The sequence below is a fragment of the Poecilia reticulata genome, chromosome 9 (assembly GCF_904066995.2).
Source record: "Poecilia reticulata chromosome 9, P_reticulata-male-v2, whole genome shotgun sequence".
NCBI classification, from domain to species: domain Eukaryota; kingdom Metazoa; phylum Chordata; class Actinopteri; order Cyprinodontiformes; family Poeciliidae; genus Poecilia; species Poecilia reticulata.
The window spans coordinates 2864212-2887305 of NC_088838.1; the positions used below are offsets into that span (position 1 = coordinate 2864212).

The 23094-nt window shown below is 39.6% G+C and overlaps 1 protein-coding gene across 3 annotated transcripts in view; it reads left to right on the forward strand.

Moving 5' to 3' along the window:
• The first annotated feature begins 2740 nt into the window (after positions 1-2740).
• LOC103469613 (crumbs cell polarity complex component 2) overlaps positions 2741-23094 on the forward strand; it is a 35994-nt gene continuing 15640 nt past the window's right edge. For 2 of the 3 annotated variants that reach the window (XR_014089157.1, XM_081611233.1), the window contains exons 1-6: positions 2741-3251; positions 14727-15422; positions 15976-16171; positions 20039-20178; positions 21267-21452; positions 21534-21647. Coding sequence is in view for 2 of the 3 variants with exons in the window: in XM_081611233.1 (XP_081467359.1) it covers positions 3182-3251; positions 14727-15422; positions 15976-16171; positions 20039-20178; positions 21267-21452; positions 21534-21647 (1402 nt within the window). In the remaining variant the exon portion in view is untranslated. The remainder of the gene's footprint in view (positions 3252-14726; positions 15423-15975; positions 16172-20038; positions 20179-21266; positions 21453-21533; positions 21648-23094) is intronic. The other variant, XM_081611234.1, reaches the window with a different exon arrangement.

The following is a 23094-nucleotide window of genomic DNA, read 5'->3' on the forward strand; positions in this document are numbered from 1 at the left end:
CTTGCCCTGCCATGGACTGGTGACCTCTTGCACGTTCATTGATGGAGATAGGCACCAGCACCCCTAACCAACCCCAGTAGAGATTAGCATGTATGATGGTGGATGCATAAAACAAAACCCCCTTGCATGTATTCAAATGAGTTTTTTTCCCCCTCCGTCACCATTCTACATCTGAAAAATGTTTTCTAACTTGCATTGTTCTATGAAACTGTTTTGTTGAGAACTTTCCTCACTGCAAATTACTTCTGAATTGTTGATAACCACAGTTTCATCTTTTCCTGTAAAAATCTCCTCGTGACCGGTGTCCTCTGCTGACCCCATTGTTCAGATGAGAAACAAAAGTGACAGTAAGCAACGTAGAGTCCAGTCGGCCAGCCGGATAAACACCAGTAACATTTACTGCGTAACTCCCCAATCACAACCTGTTTAAAACACCAGTTGCATCAAAGTTGACTCTTTATTGTAATCTGATATCTCATCTGGGCTCTGTCTGTTGAGAAATGATTCCTTCCTGGAGGCATGGTTTGTGCTGAACTTTTAAATTTTACCCAATCACTAAGGTTTGACCATGATGTGTGTAATGCAGCAGCTCAATGCTATGAAGCTTACTGGAAAATTGCCTGCACTGTAAACAACCATCCTCCTCTGTGAAGAGCTGAATTAGATGGTTGTTGATGCTAATTACATTTTTGAAAGCGTGACCAACACGGACTGAACGACTAAACTGCAGGCAAACTACAATTCTAAAACACTGGTTGTTCTCAACTTCTCCCTCTGTTTGCTGAATTCTTTCAGTGGAAAAAAATCCCAGACTGTGATGTGAAGGGAGATTTGAAATGTGTAAGAAGGTGATGGCCAAGCCAGGCTCTTATAGATGTTGCAAATGTGAAGTAAATAAAAATGCCATAACATTACTAAAAATTATTTACTTAAAAGAATTACACTTGGTTGTCATGCCTGTCAGTAATGCAGGTTTCTGTGGTTTCTTTACATAGAAACCACATTTATCTGTTTAAAATGTAAATCTTAATCACATTTCAGCATCATCTAAAACATAAAGTCAGAACTTAAAGTCAGAACTCTTTCTAATCTGAAATGAGATAAAGATTCCTAAAGTACCATGACTCCTGATACTGGTGGGGGGCTGGTGACGTCTCATGCCTGGTCTCAGTCTAACAGAACGCAGCAGCAGTGTGAACCTGTGGATCTGCCGCAGACTGTTTCTGGCCGTTGCATGCTGCATGCTGATGGTTTCCTCCCTAACGCCTCCCTCTGTTGTTTCCTTTCAGACTTTACCAAGTGTTTAATTAAAACTTTTAGAGTAGTTGTGTAGACAGCAGGTTGGAGATAAGCCTGATGCTGAAGAGCTGCAGTGGGGGTTTGGGGTTGTTTGGGGGGGTCTGTGAAGAGGGGGTGGGTTAAGGCATTTCTCATTTTGTTAAGCTTCCAAAGAGGCCTCCACCAACCAGATAGCTGCTAGATAATCTCCTCCCGCTTTCAGTGGAGGGGTTGGGCATGGTGGTGTTGTGTGTGGGTGCGGTGGGTGAGACGGATCATTGATCTCAGATCTTCTCATCATAATCCTGGACTGGACTTCAAGTTTGGCCAATAGCAAGTGTTCTTATTGTGTGAAAATAATTTGTATAACACCCTCTAGACACTATTCTATCCTCAGCAGCTTGAAAAAGTTTTCATTCTCCCACATTTTGTCACGCTACAGCCACAGACTATTTTATTGGGCTCACTGTTGGTAATCGAGCAACAGTAAATAGTGAGTTGGGAGGATTTCCCTGTATTTAGCTTCATACATCTTCCCATTGACTCTCTCCAGCTTTCCTGTTTCTGCTGAAGGAAAGAACCCACACAGCATGATGCCACCACTACCACTACCAGGCCACCTTCTTCCACAGGCTTGCTGTGTCCCTGCATGGTTTGTGGAAATAATGGCTTTTTATTCCTGCTCTTACATAGCGGCCGTACTTGTGGATGGTCCTGTTTACAGATTCTTCCATTTATTCTGTGAATCTCTGCAGCTCCTCCAGAGTTAACATCAACTGCTTCCCTGATTAATGGTCTCCTTTGTCGGGAATGTCAGTGTAGGAGGTGGGTCTAGAATTTTGCCATACTTTATTTATCTTTATCTATGCTCAAAACTTTAAATATCACGTTGTAATCTAACTATGAATGTTGTATCTGTTGGTCTCTGTAAAGACTAGACCATAAAATAGTTTCTATTGACCACCACAGATTTTCTGCTTACAGTTTGAATATTGTTCTATCCATTTATTGTCTGTACCCACTGAACCTGCAGGGGGCCGGTTGCCTGTCTCCAGCAGTGTTTGGGTGAGAGGCAGGCACACCCTGGACAGGTCACCAGTGAACCTCTGAGAAACAGAAACACACACACACATGTTTTTTGTTGCCATGGTTTGTCGTTTTTGATTTTTTTTCTCTTTCTGCAAGTGTAGAAACATACTACTATTTGGAAATGAGCTTAATTAACACTGATTAACACCAAGTGGTGCTAAAATATCACCTAGAAAACGCAACATTGCAATAGAAAAATCTGTTGATGTTTTCCATTTTATCGCATAAAAATGTTCTTAGTAAATGTTTATTGACATTCCAAATTTGTGAACAAAATTAATTTACCTCAGTTAAAATATTTCAAAACAAACTTATTGTTATATTTACCTATTTGTGTCTTTTGTAAAGCTGATGAATTCAACACATGGGGAGCAAAATCAGTAGAAACAGAATCAGTTTTGCTTTTCAGATCTTCCATCATATTTAAACTGGGCAACATGTTGCCTCAGCTCTGTGATCACTCTGCAGCAGCCTGACTTTAGATCCACTGCACCGTTGAGCTGCAGAGACGGTTACAGCTGTCAGCGAGTCAGGAGAAACAATGAATCCAATCCTTGACTCCATCCCTTGGTTTTCTTCCCTCTCCGTCTGCTGGGGTGATTACGCTCCCTTACTCCATCCCTGCTTGGACCCGTAAGACACACACACACACACACAAACTCCAAAACTCTCTCACACAGACTCCTACTCAGTGTCAGTGGTCCAGCATGGAGCTGTTGTCTGTCTGCAGCTAACTTGAAGCAGCCTGGATGGAGAACCGGTGGCCTCTCATCATCCGCCTGCACTGACTGGAGACACCAGCAGCCTGGTCACCATGGAGTCTGGCAGAGTTTGGTCCAGATATCAGAGGACGGTGCTGATCACAATGATGATGTTCAAGCTGGGTACGTGGTCGTTCATCACATCAGAGCCGGGGTTCCAGGTGTTGAATGGAGTTTAACCTGCAGTATCTTTGTGTGTTTGGCACAACTTTTCTGTGAGATCATAGTATTTTCTAGTTTGGCAACTAAAAGACTTACTTAGTTTCTTCCAGTCAAGAAAGTTGTCTTTTTTTTGTTTAGTCAGCTTTTTGAAAGGTTTCTGTGAAATAAAAAAATGTATTAAATATTTTTTCAACATATATAGATATTCTCCTGGCAAAAAGATTTAACATCCTTTGACTTTTCTTACCAACTTTATGGTTTGTGTTGATCTGCAGCATGTGCTGACCCACGGCGTGTGTGTGTGTGGGGGGGTGTGTGTGTGCGTGTGTGTGTGTGTGTGTGTGTGTGTGTGTGGGGGTGGTCAGTCAACCCCAGCAGCTTTATGAAACCCTCTCAAGCCATTTTTCCCGTGACCTTCGTTTGTGTGAGTCTGAGGCTCATTGGAACGGTGGCTCGGCGAACGCACTGATTGGATCTGGGTGGCATTGTTAGGGGTCACCATGGCAACGTGTTAGGCGTCCAGCTGCACTGCTGCACAGTTTTTTTTTGTCTTGGCTCTGAAAAGAGGGGTCAATGGACGTTAAGGAGCATGGAGGGAGCCGTGGGGCTGAGCTCTGGTGTTTTAAAGGAAAAGGCAGGGCTTTGGTGGTGAGATGAGAAAAATAAAATAGGAAGCATAAAATAAGCAGAAAGAGTTGATTAAATTCAGAATGATTAGCCTTCACAAAATCCAACTTAAAGAGCAACAGCAACTTCAAAGATGGAAGAAACACGTATTACTGTAATTGCTGTTATTTTCAGCCTCTCAATGTGAAACTGTGACTAATTCTAAGAGAATTTGGCCTGATGGGAGTAGGATGATCCAAATGCTAAACTGTAGTGCTTTGTAAAGAAAGAAACACTGAAAGGGACAAACTTTTATAAACTCTCCAGAAAACACTTCTAAAAGCTCTAACGTTCCTTGCTGGAACAGCAACAGTTGGTTTCTAAACAAGGCTGATATTCTACCTCCAAAATGAATCACAAGGGTTCCACAGGAAACAAAAGGATGTACGTCTCAGACTCTGACTGGGTCCAAAAGGATTTGGGAATTTTTTTCTGTATAAAACAAAGCAGCCACCTGCTGTGGAGCCTCCAGAGGACAAAGCTGGGCTGGTGAAGCTGCCAGTCTCATGTCGTGATTCAATAAAATTCCTCTGAGCTTAACGTGCGTTATCCTGGGGCTCCCCCGTCTCTGGGAGGAACAGAACTGATTCTTCTTCTAGACGTAGTGTGCCACTTTCACCTGCACATACAGAGAATCAGTTCAGTTCATTTTGCTTCAGTTCACCTCCATTCCATTCAAACCCAATTAATTAATTTCAATTAAATGTTACATTAGTACCTTTAAAAATGAAGTGATGTCAGAGGACTGAACATAAAATAACCAGGTCCAAGTCAAACCAGTTCATTCGATCAGATCAGACCGTCTGCTCTCGAAACTGGATTCTTCTTGTTTTGGTGTTTCAGTCAAAGTGAGATGGATCCCATCTCTGCTCATCAGATCCTTTTTTCTGAAACATCCTTCAGTAATCTATAAAGTCTAAATGGTTTGTGGAAGATAATGAGGCCTGACTGACCGTGTTGAAAAGGAGTAGAAAGTGATATAGTTTAAAAAAGGTTTAGTGTATTTGTTGTTTTGAACTTTCATCCATTTCCTGTGAGCCTCAGTCAGAAGCTCAGGGAGAATTCTTGGAGTTATTTAGTTTTTTGCTCAGATGAAGGAATGTTCGTTGTAACAGAGAATCTACTCATGTATTTTATAGTTTTTCATAAACTAAAGTGAATATTCAATACTTGGGAGTTTTTTTTTTATATTGGACATTTATTAAAATATGAAAAATACTTTTTGCCCAGCGAGTAGAATCAAAGACTTTAAAAGTAAATTTGTTTCTCCTTTTCACAGCAGGGGGGTTAATGTGTTAGGTCAAACTCAGCTGCCCCTCCCTCCCCCTCCTCCCAACACACACACACACACACACACGCACACACACACACACACACACACACGCACACACACACACCCCACACACGACCCGCCACACGCAACACACAACACCACACACACACACACACACACACACGCACACACACACACACACACACACACACACACACACGCACACACCCACACACACACACACACACCTCTTAAAAGATATGCAGAGACCTCTGGTGAGCGTCATCCTGACATCCTACCTGCTAACAGTCGGCGGCTCTGCTTAGTGTTACAGCTGGTTTGAAACGCTGGTACCAGTCAGTGCCAGGTTTGAACTCCGTCGGGCCGCAGCAGTGATCTATGAAGTGCTTTGGGATGGGACGGGTGGGTGGATGTAGGAGGGGCCATTATCATCGCACTGGAATGTGTGAGGGGTTGATTGAGCTTGGATGACGGGGCGAGGAGTGAGGAAAGCCTTGCTGCCTTTAAGAACCCTTCAGCAGTGGTCATGAGATTAGGCGGCCATAATTTGACTTACAGCATCTTTGCTAGAGAGAATCATCTGGGCTTTGTGTGGTATGAAGGAGACAGAAGAGGACAACACTGCAGAAAGAAATCTAAAATGAGTCTGATCTCAGAGCAAGGTTATCAAATGTACTTGTCTTAAGCAAAATGATGCCTCTTCCTTAAAACATTTCCTCATATGCCTAGAAAATGTTAAAGCTTGGTTGGCCTTGAACATTTTACAATTTAATGAAAACAAAACAGAGGTGATGGTGTTTGGACCCGGTGGACTGTGTGAGTCCTCCTCTGTTGACTTTGGAGTATTAATGGTAGATTTTAAAACTATTACTGATCTTGATTTTAAGGTGCATAGTGATTTTCAAACATTAACTGTCACTGCCAAAACACGTACATGTCAGACATAGGTTGTGTGAGGACACTGGAGTCAATGGGGTGCTGTTTGTAAAATTACACAGTAAAACATTAACAGCAATATTTTTTGTTTGATGTAAAAGAAGAGTTAATTTTTCAAAGTCTTCATTCAGATGGCCATAAATAAATACAGGGAGAAATGATTGTTTCCTGCAGGTGTGGGCTCTGTTGAAGTTTAAAATTTTACATAATGGCTGACATGTCCCCGTGACCAATGAAATGCACCAGTTTGAAGTTATGAAGCACCATACTGCACTGCAAAGAGAAAAAGAGCTGATCTGAAGGCGGCTGTTAATGTTGATTCAATATTTGGAAGAGTGGCCAACATGGACTGAATGGCGTCATTCACTTCCTCTGCTGACATTGCTAAAACTACAGGAAGAAATCAATACAGAAAATCAACATCATCAGTCACAACTTCTCCTTCTGTTTGCTGATTGGCCCAGCACAAATTCAACCAGACAAATCTACTTCAATGGGAGAAAACCGAGACAGAGCAGTAGAAGTAGATTAGAATTGAGCAGAATTGAGCAGAATGGTGCAGGACGACGATGACCAGGCAAATCTTCACCTTCCAGCAGGACAAAGAGCTTGAACATACACTCAGCGATACGATGGACTGGTTTAGAGCAAAGCATGTGGAAGTGTTAGAAGGGGCCAGTCGAAGTCCACACTTAGATCCAATTGGAAATCTATGCTAATACTCAGACCAAGATTGACAGATGCTCACTCTCCAATCTAATGAAGGTTGTGAGCAGACTGTGTTAGCAAAAAAAGCCTTTGGTATGTAAAGCTGGTAGAATCATCCCACAAACAAAGATTCAGGGGCCAGGATACATGTGTACATCATCCTCTTCAGAATTTATTTACAAAATACATTATTTTCTTTCATACATTCAAGTTTATGCTTGTATTTTGACAAAAGGTGAAATAGTTCAAAACATAGAATCTTGTAGTGAACTGTACATAAAATATATCCTTCCTGAATGATCTGAATGTCAAACATTTATAACATTTAGATCTATTCTAATAATTTCAGGGTAGACTTTATTCGGGTAGCTAAAATCAAGTCTGTTGTTTCAGGGTAACTCTGACCAAACGTGAACTGTGCCCTAACAAGCTTGTATGTTCTTAAAGTGTAGGTGATATAATGAACACAGAACCTCCCAGGCTTCATGAGGTATGAAAAGCAGAGCTGTGAGGGGAGGAGAAGTGAGACAGTGATGTGAGAAGGAAGGTTTGGTGTTAGGTTGAAGTGATAGGAAATGCCAGTGAAAGGAAGTGGAGGTGTTAAAGTGCATACAGTGGAAAATAAGGGATGCAGGTGTTAGATAGAAGACATAAATGCATTGTTACTGCTGTTGATAATGTTGTTTGCAGAAAAGCTGGTTGTCTCCCATGTAATTGGGGAGCTTTTATCCACCCAACCAACAGTACAGTGGTAAAAATCAATCGTCTTGTAAGTTGGCAGGAGAGGGAGGTGTCAGGAATGACCTACCTGACATATAAGCGCCTTATCGCTGAAGGTTGGCCTTGAAATCCAGGAAATTATAAAAGTAGAATAGTTTGAAGACAGAATGTACTTTAAGATTTACTTTCCTTTTACCGCAAGGATGAAAATGGCTGAATGGGTAAATTGAGATTCTTCCCTCTAAATTAGACTTGTTCAGCTTATTTCCTTCACACACATGTAAGTTTGAGTCACATCCTATTCCATGGGATTCAACATGATGTCAACCCACTCTTTGCACTATAACAACTTCAGCTCCTCTGGGAAAGCTTTCCACAGGTTTAGGAGCATGTTTATGGGGAAATTTGATGATTATTTCAAGATAATGATGTTGGACAAGAATGCATGGTTCACAGTCTCACTTCAGTTCAATCCATAGGTGTTGTATTAGATTTAGGACAGAGACTTTGCGCAGAAAAGGTTCTTCCATGTCTTTATGCATGTTGCTTTGTGCACTGGTTCTCAGTTATGTTGGTACAGAAAGGGGCCATCCAAAAACTGTTCCTACATATGGGGATTAGATTTCCCAAAATGTATTGATATTATACAAAAATAAGATTCACTTTACTGGCACTAAGGGACTGAGCCCAACTCTGTCTGACTGCAACAATCCCTCAATGCAGTCAGGCAAGCGTTGCTCTCCTGGCAACAGTCAAATCCAGACTTGTCTACTGAATTGCTAGACGGAATGCCAGGACTCCTTGCTCCAAAGTTCACATCTCCACTACTCTAGAATCTAATGATCTTTTGCACCTCTCCAGCCAATGGCCTGCTCTAGACTTGGTGATAAAAGTCTTGGATGCAGCTGCTCAGCCATCGATACAAATTCCTTGAAGCTCTCTATATAAAATTGTTTCCCTAATCTGAAGGTCACATGAAGCTTGGAGGTATCTTGCTATTGACTTTGCATGCTCCTGATTTAGCATTTTGCATGCTAAATCACAAATCTTTGTAATTTAGCATAATATACCCTTCCCACCTGAGTCTCTGTTGTCTCCAGTCACTTTCAAGCTGCAACTGAGGACATTTCATGACTAGACTTATTACACAGGTGGCATCCTGTCATGGTCCAGTGCTGACATTACTGCACATGATTAAATCTTTTACAAATGTTATTAGAAGCAGTCAGCGTGGCTTGGTGCTGGATCTTACACACCTTTGACCGTATCACCTGAATTGACTGATCTGGAGGGACGACTGAATACCTCTGTCATAACAGAGCTCTGCTCTGTGTGTGACTGTCATTATCTGTCTTGCATTAAATGAAGTGGGTAAAACTTTCATTGTTGACACAGACACTGTAATAGGTTTACCTTTAACACCATCTGTTCTACATATAAGTCTACAGAAAAGAGCTGCTTGTAATTCTTCATCATCAGATTGGTTTCTAAGCCTCTCCAAGTGTTACAGCAGTAAGCAGACTATTGTATTAGCAGCAGTAGAATATTAAAACGTAACGACCTAGAGTAGGACTGAAGAATATTTGTAAAACTAGAAAATTCCTGCAGAAATTTTACAGTGCCTGCCAAAGTGTGCCCATCAGCTTGAACCTATTTTAGCTATAGTTTGCCCAACTTTGCTCTTTTCACCAGAATTTAGGGAGCATGAACTTACACTATTAATTAGCTTTATTTGGTTAATCAAAAAAATCCAATGACTGATCCAGCCAGATTCATCACCATATTTCTATGACTGATCTGATTCACTGCAACAATACAATGGCTTAACTCTCTGTTTAATGAGATTCTGTCCGAGACTGATGACTATAACCTTCGCACATGTGGTTCTCACTCACGGTCCAAAATAAAAACCGTGTTTATTTCTCGAAATTTGTCAGCCTTCATACTAAGGATTTTAATTCACATTCAAAAATTCAGAGAAATAATTATTTTATTTGAACAAAATATGAATAGTCACAGGAAATATGTATTCTTCCCACAATGCATTGTGAGACCTCTCTCTGCGACTGTTTGTGAAACTACTCACTGCCTCTGGCTGGGCCCCGTTGCTATGGTAATTAATTATGTGCACCTGGGCTGACTCTCTATGTCTGCTGGAGACAGAGTTTCTATACTTGTGAGACACCCAGCGTCGATCTCAAGGACCCTGACAAAAAACCATAAGCCCTAGCAAATTTCTGAAAACATTTTACGGGAGCAGGCATGTGTATCTATGTCATGACCGACTTTTAGACCAATATTTGTGCCTGTGAGGGGGAGTTAAAAAGAGTTTTGGAGTCAGAAATCTACAGTCCTGTGTGTGTGTTTCAAAGAGAAAGATTGCTGATTCTGAGACACTCAGCCTCGATTTTTGCTCATTTTTATCTATTTATGTCGTCGTTTCAACTCATAATCCCACTATAAGTAATAGTATTACTAATAAGTGATTTTTACCCAGAAAGCACATGGGCAAAAACCGTTAGTGAAACGGTCACTGGGACTGACGACGGACTAGTATATATTTCATTGAGGGAATGCGGTGTTTATAGCAAACACATGTGCTCTACCGCTAGCAAACAACCATACTGATTAAATAACATAAAAGTCAAGCAGTTCCCTAAAAGTCCAACAGATTGCAGCAATGTGCCGTGCAAAACAAAACACCCACAGTTTACAGGACACACTTCTTGCTAAAGAGCCCCCTGGTGGTTGAAGAAAATCCACATATAAACCGGAAAACACAATATATGAAAAAAAATCTGAATGCTCTCTAGTATTGTTCAGGGGGCCGAACCAAATGTGGCGGCGGGCCGGATCCGGCCGCGGGCCGTAGTTTGGGGACCACTGTACTAGACTGTATAAATGAGGCACACTCATCTTTATTACATTTGAACACTTTTTTTATATATATTTTTTTAGCTATTTCTTTAGTATTTTTTTTCAATAGCTTCTAGGCCATTTGACCTATTAACTCAAAATCTGTGAAATCTTGACAAAATTTGAAATAGTTCAAAACATAAAATCTTGTAGTGAACTGTACATAAAATATATCCTTCCTGAATGATCTGAATGTCAAACATTTATAACATTTAGATCTATTCTCATAATTTCAGGGTAGAATTTCTTCAGGTAGCTAAAATCAAGTCTGTTGTTTCAGGGTAACTCTGACCAAACGTCCCAATTATCTATAATTTAATTGACAAACACTGAAAAAGCACAATTCTATTCCATAACATGTCAAAAATGTTAGATTTTTATTTGGCATAAAGCCCAGAGGAAAGTGATCTGATGTTATCCAAGTGGCAGAAATCTAGAATCAATTTGCTTTAATCATATAATTAAAATCATATACTTTTAAATTATCATATGACCTTAAATCTGTAAATATTTGACAAAATGTAAGCAGTGGAGATTTCTTTATTCAACTAGATTATGTAATTGGGGATGGTTAACATTGTTACTGTGAAACATAACTAAAAAAGATACTAGTGTGATGAAGGGCATATATTTTTCATGTCTTAACTTCCTCCCATAGTTCAGATTTCGAAGCAAAACACCTGAGCAAGTCAGCTCTGTAAGATAGTCTGAGGTTGGTTTAGAACATAAGGGCTTCAAGATACTCATTCATGACATTTAGCAGGAAATGCACAAGTGGACATTGAGGTTTTTGTTTTCAATCTCAGAAAACTGCAAAAGTTCATGGATGCCAGAGGAGATGCAACAAAGTACCGGAGTTGTTGTTAGCAGCAATGTATCAATTTCAGTAGATTTGAATTTTACAGAATACTTTATTTAATTCACTTATTGGAAAGTTGGAAAATTAAGTCAAACATTCTACAGATGCATTATACATATTATTATTCCAAACATTTTTTGCATTACTGTAGACGATCAAGGCTCATACCGGTGATAGAAAATTACATTTTTAACCTCATTCCATCTTGATTTGACTTAAGTTTATTTCTTTATTTCATTTTAATTTTATTTAAACAAGGACTGATAGTTTTTGTGTATATGAATGTTTTTCTTTAATGTTTGTCAGTGTTTGCCAGCCAGGCCTATAATACAGTGGGGGAAACCCTGCTCCATAAGTAATGAATTATTTTATTAACTAAATGAAATATTGTAACTTTTCAGTGGCATTCTAATTCATTGAAAAATAATGTACCGTCTTGAATTTAAAGCATAGTTTGCTGCCATATGTTATGTTGTTCTACCAGGAGTTGTTTTCTGAAACATATCAGCAAAGCACCCAGTTATTTAATTAGAAAACTGATAAAGATCCTTTGTTAAAGGATCAAAGATCTCACAAAGGCACTTAGACAATCCGTGTATGGTTCGTTCTTTGGTTTTTTCGTTTCAAAATAAAATTGGAAAAACCAAACAAGCATGTGTTTTTTTGATTTTTAGTTTTTAAAACGAAATTAGAAAAACGGCAATTGCAAAAAGAAAAAAGAAAACAAGCTGTCAATTTAGCTTTTCATTATTTCATTGTTGACAATCGGTCTGACCCGGAAGTTCTCTCTGTCCGGTTTACACAGGGGCCGTATCACACATACACATTATGCTCTGTCCCGCACACTTTGTTTTTCTACACTCGTCCAAAGCGACATGTAATTAATTTGATCATACCTTCACACAGATAGCCTTTAACTCCGACTTTGTTTTGTATATGAAGCTAATGGCTGCTAAATGCAGCTTCCCATTCAGTAAATATCTAAAGGGCTAGTCCGTCCATTTTTTTTACCAACCTTTAATCTGCTCTGGTTTAAAAAGACGCTCAAAGAACATTCTGCTAGTCATTCAAACCCTTTAAGTTTTTCCTTTCTGAATAGCATTAGCTAAGCAATTATAATCCGGTATGTCATGAACAAGCATGCAAAAAAGGTTATCCAAAATATACAATATCCTGGATAAATATTGTATATTTATCCAAAATAAATATAGAATATATTGTATATATAAAAACATTTATATACAATATACTAATAGATTGATAGTAGTATCTATTTCAGGTAAATACCTGGAAATAGATACCAGAAATAGAAATCTATTTCTATTTCTGGTATTTAAAAATAGATTTATACCAGGTAAATAGATTTATACCAGGTAGGAAATGTTTGAAATAATTTGCCAGATTATTAAAATCTTAACTAAATAAATGTTTGCCTATGGAAGATTTGGGAAAGAAAAAAGGTCATCATTCTGTCTTTAATCTCAGAATTCAGACTTCAATCTAAAAAAAAAACAAATCTTGTACATCAGTAGGTGTTAGAAAAATGATATAGGCTTCTTCTCTTCTGTGGTTTAACACCTCACAATATCTTTTCACATTTTTATAAGATGCATATTACTGTCCAATTAGAAATGAAAACCTCTGTGCCCTTCATGAGACTATTTATCCATCCATCCATTTTCTTCCGCTTATCCGGGGTTGGGTCGTGAGCCCAGACTTCCCTCCCCAGCCTCTTCTTCCAGCTCCTCCGGGAGAATCAAAGGTGTTCCCAGGCCAGCAGAGAGACATCGTCCCTCCAGCGTGTCCTATTTATTATAACTTATTAGACTCAACTGACTAAACATAATGAACAACTTTTGAGTGGATACTTTTCATTATTTCTTAGCTCTGGATTTATAAGCAAGAAACATTAAAAGAAACAAATATTTAATTTGTATCAACCTTTATGTAATCAGAGCTTTAAACTCAAATCTTACAAAATAAACAGACAAAACATTTTCATAAATTTATTTATTACAATAACATACGCAGATATTCAGCCAATGTTTGGGGAAACATGAAAAAATATTCCTATAATTTATGTATATAAAAGATGAGGAGACAGTGAAGAAGACGATGTCAGGAGGAGGAAGAGGATCACTGGGAGATTCTGGGAAGCTTCATCCAAACCTGGAGCTGAGGCCTCTCCTCCTAAGAGCCGCCTGTATGAAACAATAAAAAATATATTTTAAAAAAGTTCACACTTCACATAAGAAGCCAATCGAAGGGAAGAATATATTTCACACACATAAATAATATGAATTTACAAACTACAAAAAGATCAGAGGAAGGGAATATTAGTAACTAGTATCGGATGATGTCAATGATTAGAAGATACTAACATCTTCAGAAATATCGAACTCTGCAGAGAGGAATATTATATTTTGACACACGTATCAAATAGTATATATGCAAACACATTAAACTCTTCATGTCACACTTTGAGAAGCTACGATCAGATATCAAGCAGCAGAATAGACAAGGTGACTTGCCCAGACCTTGGTTAGCGGGGTGAACACACTCCACCCGGCCGCTGAGCCTGGAGCCGCCTGGCCCCGTTAGCGGAGCTACGCTGCTCCGAAAACTCCTGAGTATATTTCAAACCGTAAATTAAGCTATAAGGGCTACTTTCTAGTCTAAAAACATCTTAAAACAACTTTTTGTGACAAATTAATAGTGTACTTACTGTTTGTCGCTGCTGGAGGCGCAGTGCAATGGAAGCCATCTTGCTGGTCCAGAGACGAGACGGGTATGGCTGCAGTGGAAAGCCACTCCCCGGTGCTCTGGCCTTTCAAAATAAAAAACTTAACTAAAAACTCAGGCTAACCATTTTTCTCGGTGACCAGATGTCCGGTATTATTTGTTTCTCACAGGAGCTTTACTTAAACTGACTTGCGGCTGGCAGAAAATACTACAGTATATAGCCTGAAATGAACAAGCTTGTGTCCCTGCAGCCTGCATAATGTGTGTGATTCGGTCCCTGCGTAAGCCGGACAGAGAGAACTTCCGGGTCAGACCGCTTGCCAAAAATGAAATAATGAAAACCGAAATTGACAGCTCATTTTCTTTATTTTTGCAATTGCCGTTTTTCTAATTTTGTTTTAAAAACGAAAAAACAAAAAAGAACACATGCTTGTTTGGTTTTTCTAATTTTATTTTGAAACAAAAAAACCAAAGAACGAACCATACACGGATTTTAGACAATCACTTGTACTTGGTTTTACTTGATTATTACTAAAACAATATATCGATTATAAGTTTGTGATTTGTTTATTTTGTTTGTTTTCCCCCATTTTAGGATTACTGTGCACAGCAGCAGCAGACAGATGTTTATCCTCTCCTTGCAACAATGGTGCCACATGTATCGACCACAGGGGTGAATATGTGTGTCTGTGCACCAAAGGACCAATCTGGTTCATGGGTAAAAACTGCGACGAACTCTACGATCCCTGTATTTTTGCACCTTGCAGCAACTGTACCAGTGAACTTGGGACGGATCGGTTCACCTGCCAGTGCCCAGATGGCTTCACAGGGAACACATGTGATCAAGATGTAGATGAATGTCAGAGTGACCCCTGCAGTGATGTTAAGTCCAACTGTGTGGACAAAGTCAATGGGTATTCGTGCCACTGTCCTCTTGGTCTGGGAGGTGACAACTGCCAGGAGGACGTAGCCACTTGCTCAGAGGAAACATGTCAGAATGGTGCTACTTGCCTGAACATCCCTGACCAGGGCCCTCAGTGCCAATGTGCTGCTGGATTCCAGGGGAATAACTGTGAGGAGAATATTGATGAGTGCTGGTCTGACCCCTGCCAAAACGGAGCCATCTGTAAAGACAGAGTTGATGGCTACCAGTGTTTCTGTGTGCCTGGATTTCAGGGCTATCATTGCGACCTCGAAATAAATGAGTGTGCCTCACAACCCTGTCAGAACAGTGGCACATGTCTGGATTTGGTGGATCACTACATGTGTGACTGCACTCCAGGTTTTAAAGGTAATGTAGTCATGTAGGTTTTTAAAAATGATGTGATAGATTCATGAAATGTTTCATAAACTCTTGTAATATTCAGTTTTTGCTTTTAATTATTAGTGCTATTAAGCTCTGACACTTTGATACAGTAGCGTTAGTATGTAGTTTGTATGACAGTGTACATTTGCTGACCACTCAAAATAACTCAACACAGTCATTGATCTCTAATGCCCCCTGCCAACTCCACTCATGCACTCAGAATGGTGCTGATACCACAAGTTTCTACTGTGACATAGAAAAAGAATCAAAACAGACAAAACAGAGGTATCTATTCTGAACTTGATAACATAAAGTTTGGATTGGTGTTCTTTTCATAAGAGATTTGTAGCAGCTACAAAACCACATTTAACTTGTGTATAATTCATCAAAAAATGAAAATGTGTTCACTTTGCAGGAGAACACACATTTTATCTGTGATGGATACTTGTCAGTCCTGCTGTTGTCATGGGCTTAGTGCTGCACATATTCTTAGATTATGAAACGTGATGTTTGTTTCATTCTCTCTGATTCTCTGCAGGCATCAACTGTGAGGAGGAGATCGATGAGTGTGAGTCTCTTCCCTGTCAGAACGGCGCCACCTGTCTAGACCATGTTGCCTTGTACTCGTGTGAGTGCATGGCAGGTTTCCAGGGCCAGGATTGCGAGGTCAACATTGATGAATGTGCCAGCATGCCTTGTCTGAACAGGGGCAAGTGCAATGATAGGATCAACAGGTAAGATTACGAAAAGCCATGCTTTTATGTTTCAACTCATGACATTTTGTTCTCAGACTTTCTCCAACCTTAACTGTGACTAGACCTGTTGCTTGAGCAAGAAGTCAATAATCACCTGATAAATTAAAACAAACCATATAATTTCCATTTGCATCATTTATTGTTTTTGTCTTCTGTCTCTCTCTGTCTCTCTCTCTCTCTCTCTCTCTCTTTTTACAAAAAACTGGATGACAAAAATCTTCAGTCTGGTACTTTGGTCTCAAATTGCTGTGTTTTTGAAGGACAGTTTTGTTTACAGAGACTTCATGATGACTTTTATTTATTTGTTGTTTCTATTGTTTTGTTTATTTTGTTTGGATATTTAAAATGCTTTCCAGTTCCAGTGTTAAATGTTTTTCAGAATTTAAAGTTTATTGATCTTTGAGAACATGTTATTGATGTTATTTCTATCGATGTTATTCATTCTATATAAAAAAGAAAGAATATGTTCTTATATTGTTATGCCATTATCATTATTACTTGAAATTGGTCTCAAAACAACATGATCATATATCGCATTAACTTCTGGGACAATTTATCACTTCACAATATTAGAATATTTGTAATTGGCCTAACTCTTATTAATCTGTTCACCAGAGATCAATCATACTAAATACTTATGAAAAAAAATTGACTAACAGTGAAATAATTATACTTAGCCTTATGTTAGATTCTCATTGTAGAGATTTGTCAACTTCTTATTTAGCTGTTTATAGAATGTCTTGACTTGAACCTTCTACTAGATCATTTCACCATAACTTCAAGTCCTTCAAATTACAAAAAACCAAATTAACAAGGATATTGAATTAGATTAAACTGGTGCAATTAATTGCACTGAGGTTGACAAATGTTGCTCAGTGGTTCTAGTTGGAATCCCAACTAGAACCACTGGAAGCTGGAAGAAGTGGCTGGGGAGAGAGAAGTCTGGGTCTCCCTTCTGAAGCTCCTGCCCCCGCGACCCAACCCCAGATAAGCGGAAGAAAATGGATGGATGGAAGGTTCTAGTTGACGCTGTTGATTTAGAGTTAGTAGTGCTGGGATTTGTCTGTGTGGAGTTTCCATGTTCTTTCTCTGTTAGTTAGTTTTCTGGTTTCCTCTCAGAATATGAATTCATTTCAACTGTAAATGTATGTTATGTAGACATAGTGACCACCCAAAGCACTTTATACTAAAGCCACATGCACCCCCCCAAGACCTCCCACACACCCACACTTAAAGCTGCAGTAAGTAACTTTAATAAGAATATGTTTTTTAAATATTTATCACAATGTTGTGACTGTATAATATGAAACAATCAGTCTCCTCCAACTCTTCTCTGAGTTATTATTGTCATCTGAAGCAATAATAGCACTGCTCCTCACCAAAAACAACCAATCAGAATCAGGAGGAGAATCTTAGCACTGTCAATCACCCTGATCAACACGCTGCTAAATGTGCTAATGGCGAAGAAACAATTCATTGTTACAGGAAAACCATTTGTCCGATGTCATCGGTGGCCATGCTAACTAGTCTTAGAATTCACAACAGGATCTCCTGACAGGGAAAATCTGTAGCGGAGGGAGCATTGTGGACACAAGCATGATTGAGAGTGGGGATCAAACCAGCAACCCGGCGAATGCAGGGCATAGGGTGTTGGAATCAAACATACGACCTTCTGAAGGCAGTATGACTACTCTATCCACTGAGTCGCAGCTGAGCTGCCCCAATGTGTGACAGACAACTGATAGCAGCACAGACACAAAGTAATGAACAGATAAACATAAATAGAAACTCAGAGAATTTCTGGACTGTGAAGTAGTTGATGATCTGCTTAAAACAAAAGGTTGGTAACCAAAGATTGGTGTCTGAATCAGGCATCGTAATGAGGAGCCGTGTCAGAGTCACATCCTGCAGCCTGTCTGTCTGAGGCTCAGTCTGACGTTTCAACCTCTGGGTAGTAATGCTCTGTTTTATGAGGTTTAAAAGAAAAACACACGCACGCACACACACACTATCTGACCACTTGCCTGACCAAACTGGCTCAATGTAAATGTTTTCCAACTTTTACCAGTAAAGGATTTTGAAAATAATGTGCTCTCTAACTTCACTAGGTATATCACATAAGACCTAATATAGGTTGTAACGTTATAAAATATATGGCAAAGTATACATACTTTCCCTACTTAATCAGATATAAATGTAATAATATATTTTGTGAGTTAATATTTAATCCTGTCCAGCTTTTATTTAGGGGCATCAGAATAAAGAGATTAAATACAATGCATGCCCCTCTTTTTATTTTATTTTTGAAAAAGTTAGAAAGCACAAACATGCATGGACCTTACCACAGGGTCTGCGTTTCATTGGCCAATGCCCATTTGACGTCACTGTGCAGCTATCACGTGCCTTACCGTCTCACAAACTCATGCTAATGTACATTGTGGACTAGCAGACCGGCAGAAAGTTTTTGCGTCAGGACTCGAAAAAAAATGGTTCTCCACCATCAGTGGGGTATCTGTACAGGCGATGTCAGGTATCCTGATCGTGTTTGTGGAACTAAAATTCACAGATTTCCAAAATCTGAAATGGAATGTCTTGCTTGGATCAAAGCTTGTGCATGACGGCGTTTGCAGCTCAACCATCGTAGGATCAATAAGAACAAAGGAGTGTCTGTTGGCGTAAGAATTATTGCTTTGCTTTCTTTGTGTTTAGTGAATAATAAACACATCCATTATGAAAACCTTTTAGCCAAGTACCGCATAATGGCAGTACTGATACAACTTCTACATCCTGAAGCCTGTCTGTTACAGCCTTACGTTAGCTGAACAGATCAATATGCAATGTGTACCGTATCTGACATACATTAAAGATTTTATTTCATCTGAAAAGGCTTTTTACTAAACTGTAATCGTGTTAGCCACGCTAGCACCGAGTATCAGGCCTAGGCACACTGAAACATTAGCAAACAACAGAAATCAGTCATTTCAAAAGTAACCCTCTAAACCATGAATACCCGACTTACCTTACAGGAACAGTAGGCATCAGTGATCTTGTCCACAGCTATATTTATGCTGAGGGTGTGAGGATCTGCTGTTTTCCTCATCGATCAGTAGCATTTACCTGTGACTCGCACAATGTTGGAGGCATCCCGTGGCTCTAACACCTTGATGTCATCCAAAAAAGATTTTATGAACTTGTTGGTTCCTCTGTCCATTGTCGTGGCTGATATTTTTTGAAATTCCGGCAGAAATCCAACACTAATCGATTCAGAAATACTCTGTAGAGAGTCAGTTAAAACGAAATATGCCATGTTTAGACATAGAAACTAAGTCCCGCGAGGCTTTGTTTGTGAGCAATGCAGTCACGTGGGACTGTCGAGGGGCGTTTCTGGGTGGAGCTTGGTAAGGTCCATTATGTTGTGTTGACCTATCATATAAAACTCAAGGTTCAAGGGTCAGGACAAAGCACAGTTTACTGCTTAACAAAGCATAAAATGTTAGTGCCACCATTTGTTTTTGGGAGTTGCTTTATCCTTCACTTTGAAACATTTTATGCTACATTTGTGTGCGAGCATGCATGGCCTCTGTGGGGTGATGGCTCTGAAGAAGCAACGGAGAAGGCTGTTACTTAAAGAGAAAAACCATCCATCCATTCATTCATCCATTTTCTAACACCCTTGTCCCTTAATGGGGTTGAGAGGGTTACTGGTGCCCATCTCCAGCTAACGTTCCGGGCGAGAGGCAGGGTCACCCTGGACAGGTCGCCAGTCTGACGCTAAAGAAAAAAACCCTCCTTTGTAAAGTCCAACATGATTATGACCATTTCCTCTGTGTGTGTGTTGGTTCCTAGTTATCAGTGTGACTGTGACGGGACGGGCTTCACTGGTGACCACTGTGAAAACGACATCCTGGAATGTGCATCTGATCCCTGCCAGCATGGAGCCACATGCTCAGAGGGAATCAACCAGTACATGTGCCTCTGCTGGCCAGGTATACTGCAGATCAACACAAACTAGCCTGAAAATAAACTCCCCACCTCTAACCCCCTTCAGCTCTTTTAGTGGAAGGAAATGTTTAAGACACATGTTGAAAGACGTGATTTAAATATTAAAAGCAGGCAGGTATGCTGCACGTGTTGTGTACAGTTTAGGAAATGTACATGGAATAGTTAATAAACAATTCCTTTAAAGCACAATGTCGCCAAAGGTATTCACTCTATTCCACATTGTGCTATTAGTTGAGTTTTGACAAAGTGAAAGCAATTTTGAATGAAGAGTGTGCGTACGACATATTGGAATGTTGTGTAAAGCAAGCTGACACTGGATCCAGCTGCAGAGCTGTGTTCTCTAAATCATGTCTCTCTGGAATTGGGAGTTGCCAGGAGAATGACTCGTCTCTGACTGGAATGTGGCAAACATTATGTTTGGTGAAGGAGGGATTATAGTGTGAAGCTGATTTTCAGGAGTTAGACTCAGCCCGTTAGTTCCACTAAAATGAACTCTCCAAACAAACTTTAGACAATGTCATGGTTCCACATCTTGAGAACCACTAAGCGATAGCCTCTGTCTTCATATAAAGGCTGTACCTATAGCCTCACAGAAAGGTGTGTTAAGCTTTGTGTGGGATTAGCTCAGAAGAACTTGAAAGTCCTGACAACACTTTTGGAATTAGAGCAGAAATTGTTAGACAAGCTTTTCATCCAACATCAGTGTCTGGCTTTACAAATACAGTTCTGCAAGAATGATGAGCAATTCCCATAATAACACTGTGACATCATATAACCCTATAAATGAAAAAAGTGAGGTCACTCAAATTCATGTGTTTGAAGGCAGATATGCAACACTTTTAGCAATATTATGTGTGTATTTTGGACTTAAAACGTGCTATTAATTACAGGAAATTCATGTACTAAGTTCCTGGGATTAGTTAGTACTAACTAGTTTAGTACCAGGGGAAGGTGTAAGAATTTGGACTGAAAAAACATTTACCTACAATTTTCTGCAAATTAAATGTTGCAAATAAATAAGGGATTGATCAATGCAAAACAGTTCATCACTGTATACAACTTGAATGTTCAGGTTATGAAGGAGAGAACTGCCAGGTGGATATAGATGAGTGCGAACAGAATCCATGTGAAAATGATGGGGAGTGTTTCCAGCGCTCGGTTCTCCAGAACTATGGGACGCTTCCTGAACTGACAACAGCCAACTTCAGCTACAACGTAGCAGCTGGCTTCATTTGTCGCTGCCTGCCAGGATTTGCAGGTAAGCTTCAGATCATCTACAAAAACATTCACTTATCTTTATTCACAGTCTATGTTTCTGATCAAAGTGTCCCTCTAACAGGAGATAACTGCTCAGTCAATGTGGATGAATGTGAGTCTGCTCCATGTCATCATGGCGGGAGTTGTCAGGATCAGATCAACTCCTTTCAGTGTGTGTGTCCAAAGGGTTTCACAGGTAGGAGAAAACTCTTATCTGCTGTCCTTACCTCACCTCCGAACAGAACATTTATCCTGAGCTGCACTCAGCACATGGCTGTCTGCTTTAATGCAATTGTACATTTATTTTCCCGTGTGGGTGGAAGAGCCATATTTGTTTGCACGTGTGGGAAACAGAAAGTACACCTCTTTCACTCTCAGGGGTTTTATTAGGATCTATTAAAAATGAGGATGTCCTAATTAGATTATAGTGCATAAAAACGTATTACTGTTGTCATGAAGTGTCACTCGGAAAATTATGACACTTTTAATGCAAAGTTGCTTTAAGAGTTGCATTAAAAGTCCATTAACAGTGTCTTTTTATTCACACCCAGTCAAATAAAGTAATACCTATGTTCAATATGTTATAAGTAAAACAGATGTCAAAACAGCAAAGCTGTGAAAAAATCTAAGAACAGCCCTGATTCTATGAGTTTGAGCCACATAGTTGCAAAATTTTAATCATTTCAAGTCCTGTTTTTTTGTACAGCACCAATTCACAGCAAATGTAGTCTCAAAGCACTTTACTAAAAAGTCAGTTCAGTCGTACAGACAGATTCAGTCATTTAGGTTAAATTCCAATTTGATCAAACAATTAGTCCAGTCCAGTTTTTTTTCTTGTTTATTTAAGGATCCCCATTTATTCTGTACCGTAGTAGAAACTGTACTATGGACAGTCACCAAATAACTGTTTTTGGACATTTTCTCTCTCATTTCATCAGTGTCTCATATCAGTTTTAGAAATATTTCTCTACTCTTGCAAGGCACTCTGAACAGAACAGCCGTTAGTCACCATAGCTCCCAGAAACCTCTCAACTAGGCAATAAAGGGTTTTAATCCTCTTCCTGCTAATTATTCCTCATGACAAGTCTACCTATTAATTCCTCATTAGAAGAGATTAGTTACTTTATCACTTAAAATAGAAAGACACAGAACAGCTGATGTCCCTAAAATAAGACAAAAAAATATTGACTCCAGACCAAGGAAGTCAGCTTTCAGCCAAAGAATAAAAGGCTGGTTCACCCATGTTGTTATGAGTGTGAGATGTACAGGTCACAACACAGGATAGGATAGGACAGGTTGAGAGAGCATATGTTATAGATAAACATTGCTGCAAACAACAAAGCCAATACATGGAGCCATCTGCCAGGAATCCATGTTGGATATTAAGTGGGGGTCTGCTAGGAAACTTGTCAGGGGAGGAGGATTAAAACAAAGCTGCTTAGGACCCTAATTAAAGTCTGATGAAAACAGGACAATTTAAGCAGCAAAACACGGACCTGTTTTAGTTGATTTGTCCTGCAGTTATCAGCCAGGATTTTCTACAAAGCAAGGAAGAGCAGAAGAACCTATAAAAGACATTTTATAGTGTTAACTGTAGTTCCCTTTCAGTCGATTCACTCGGTACAACGCGCTGTGTTCTCCTA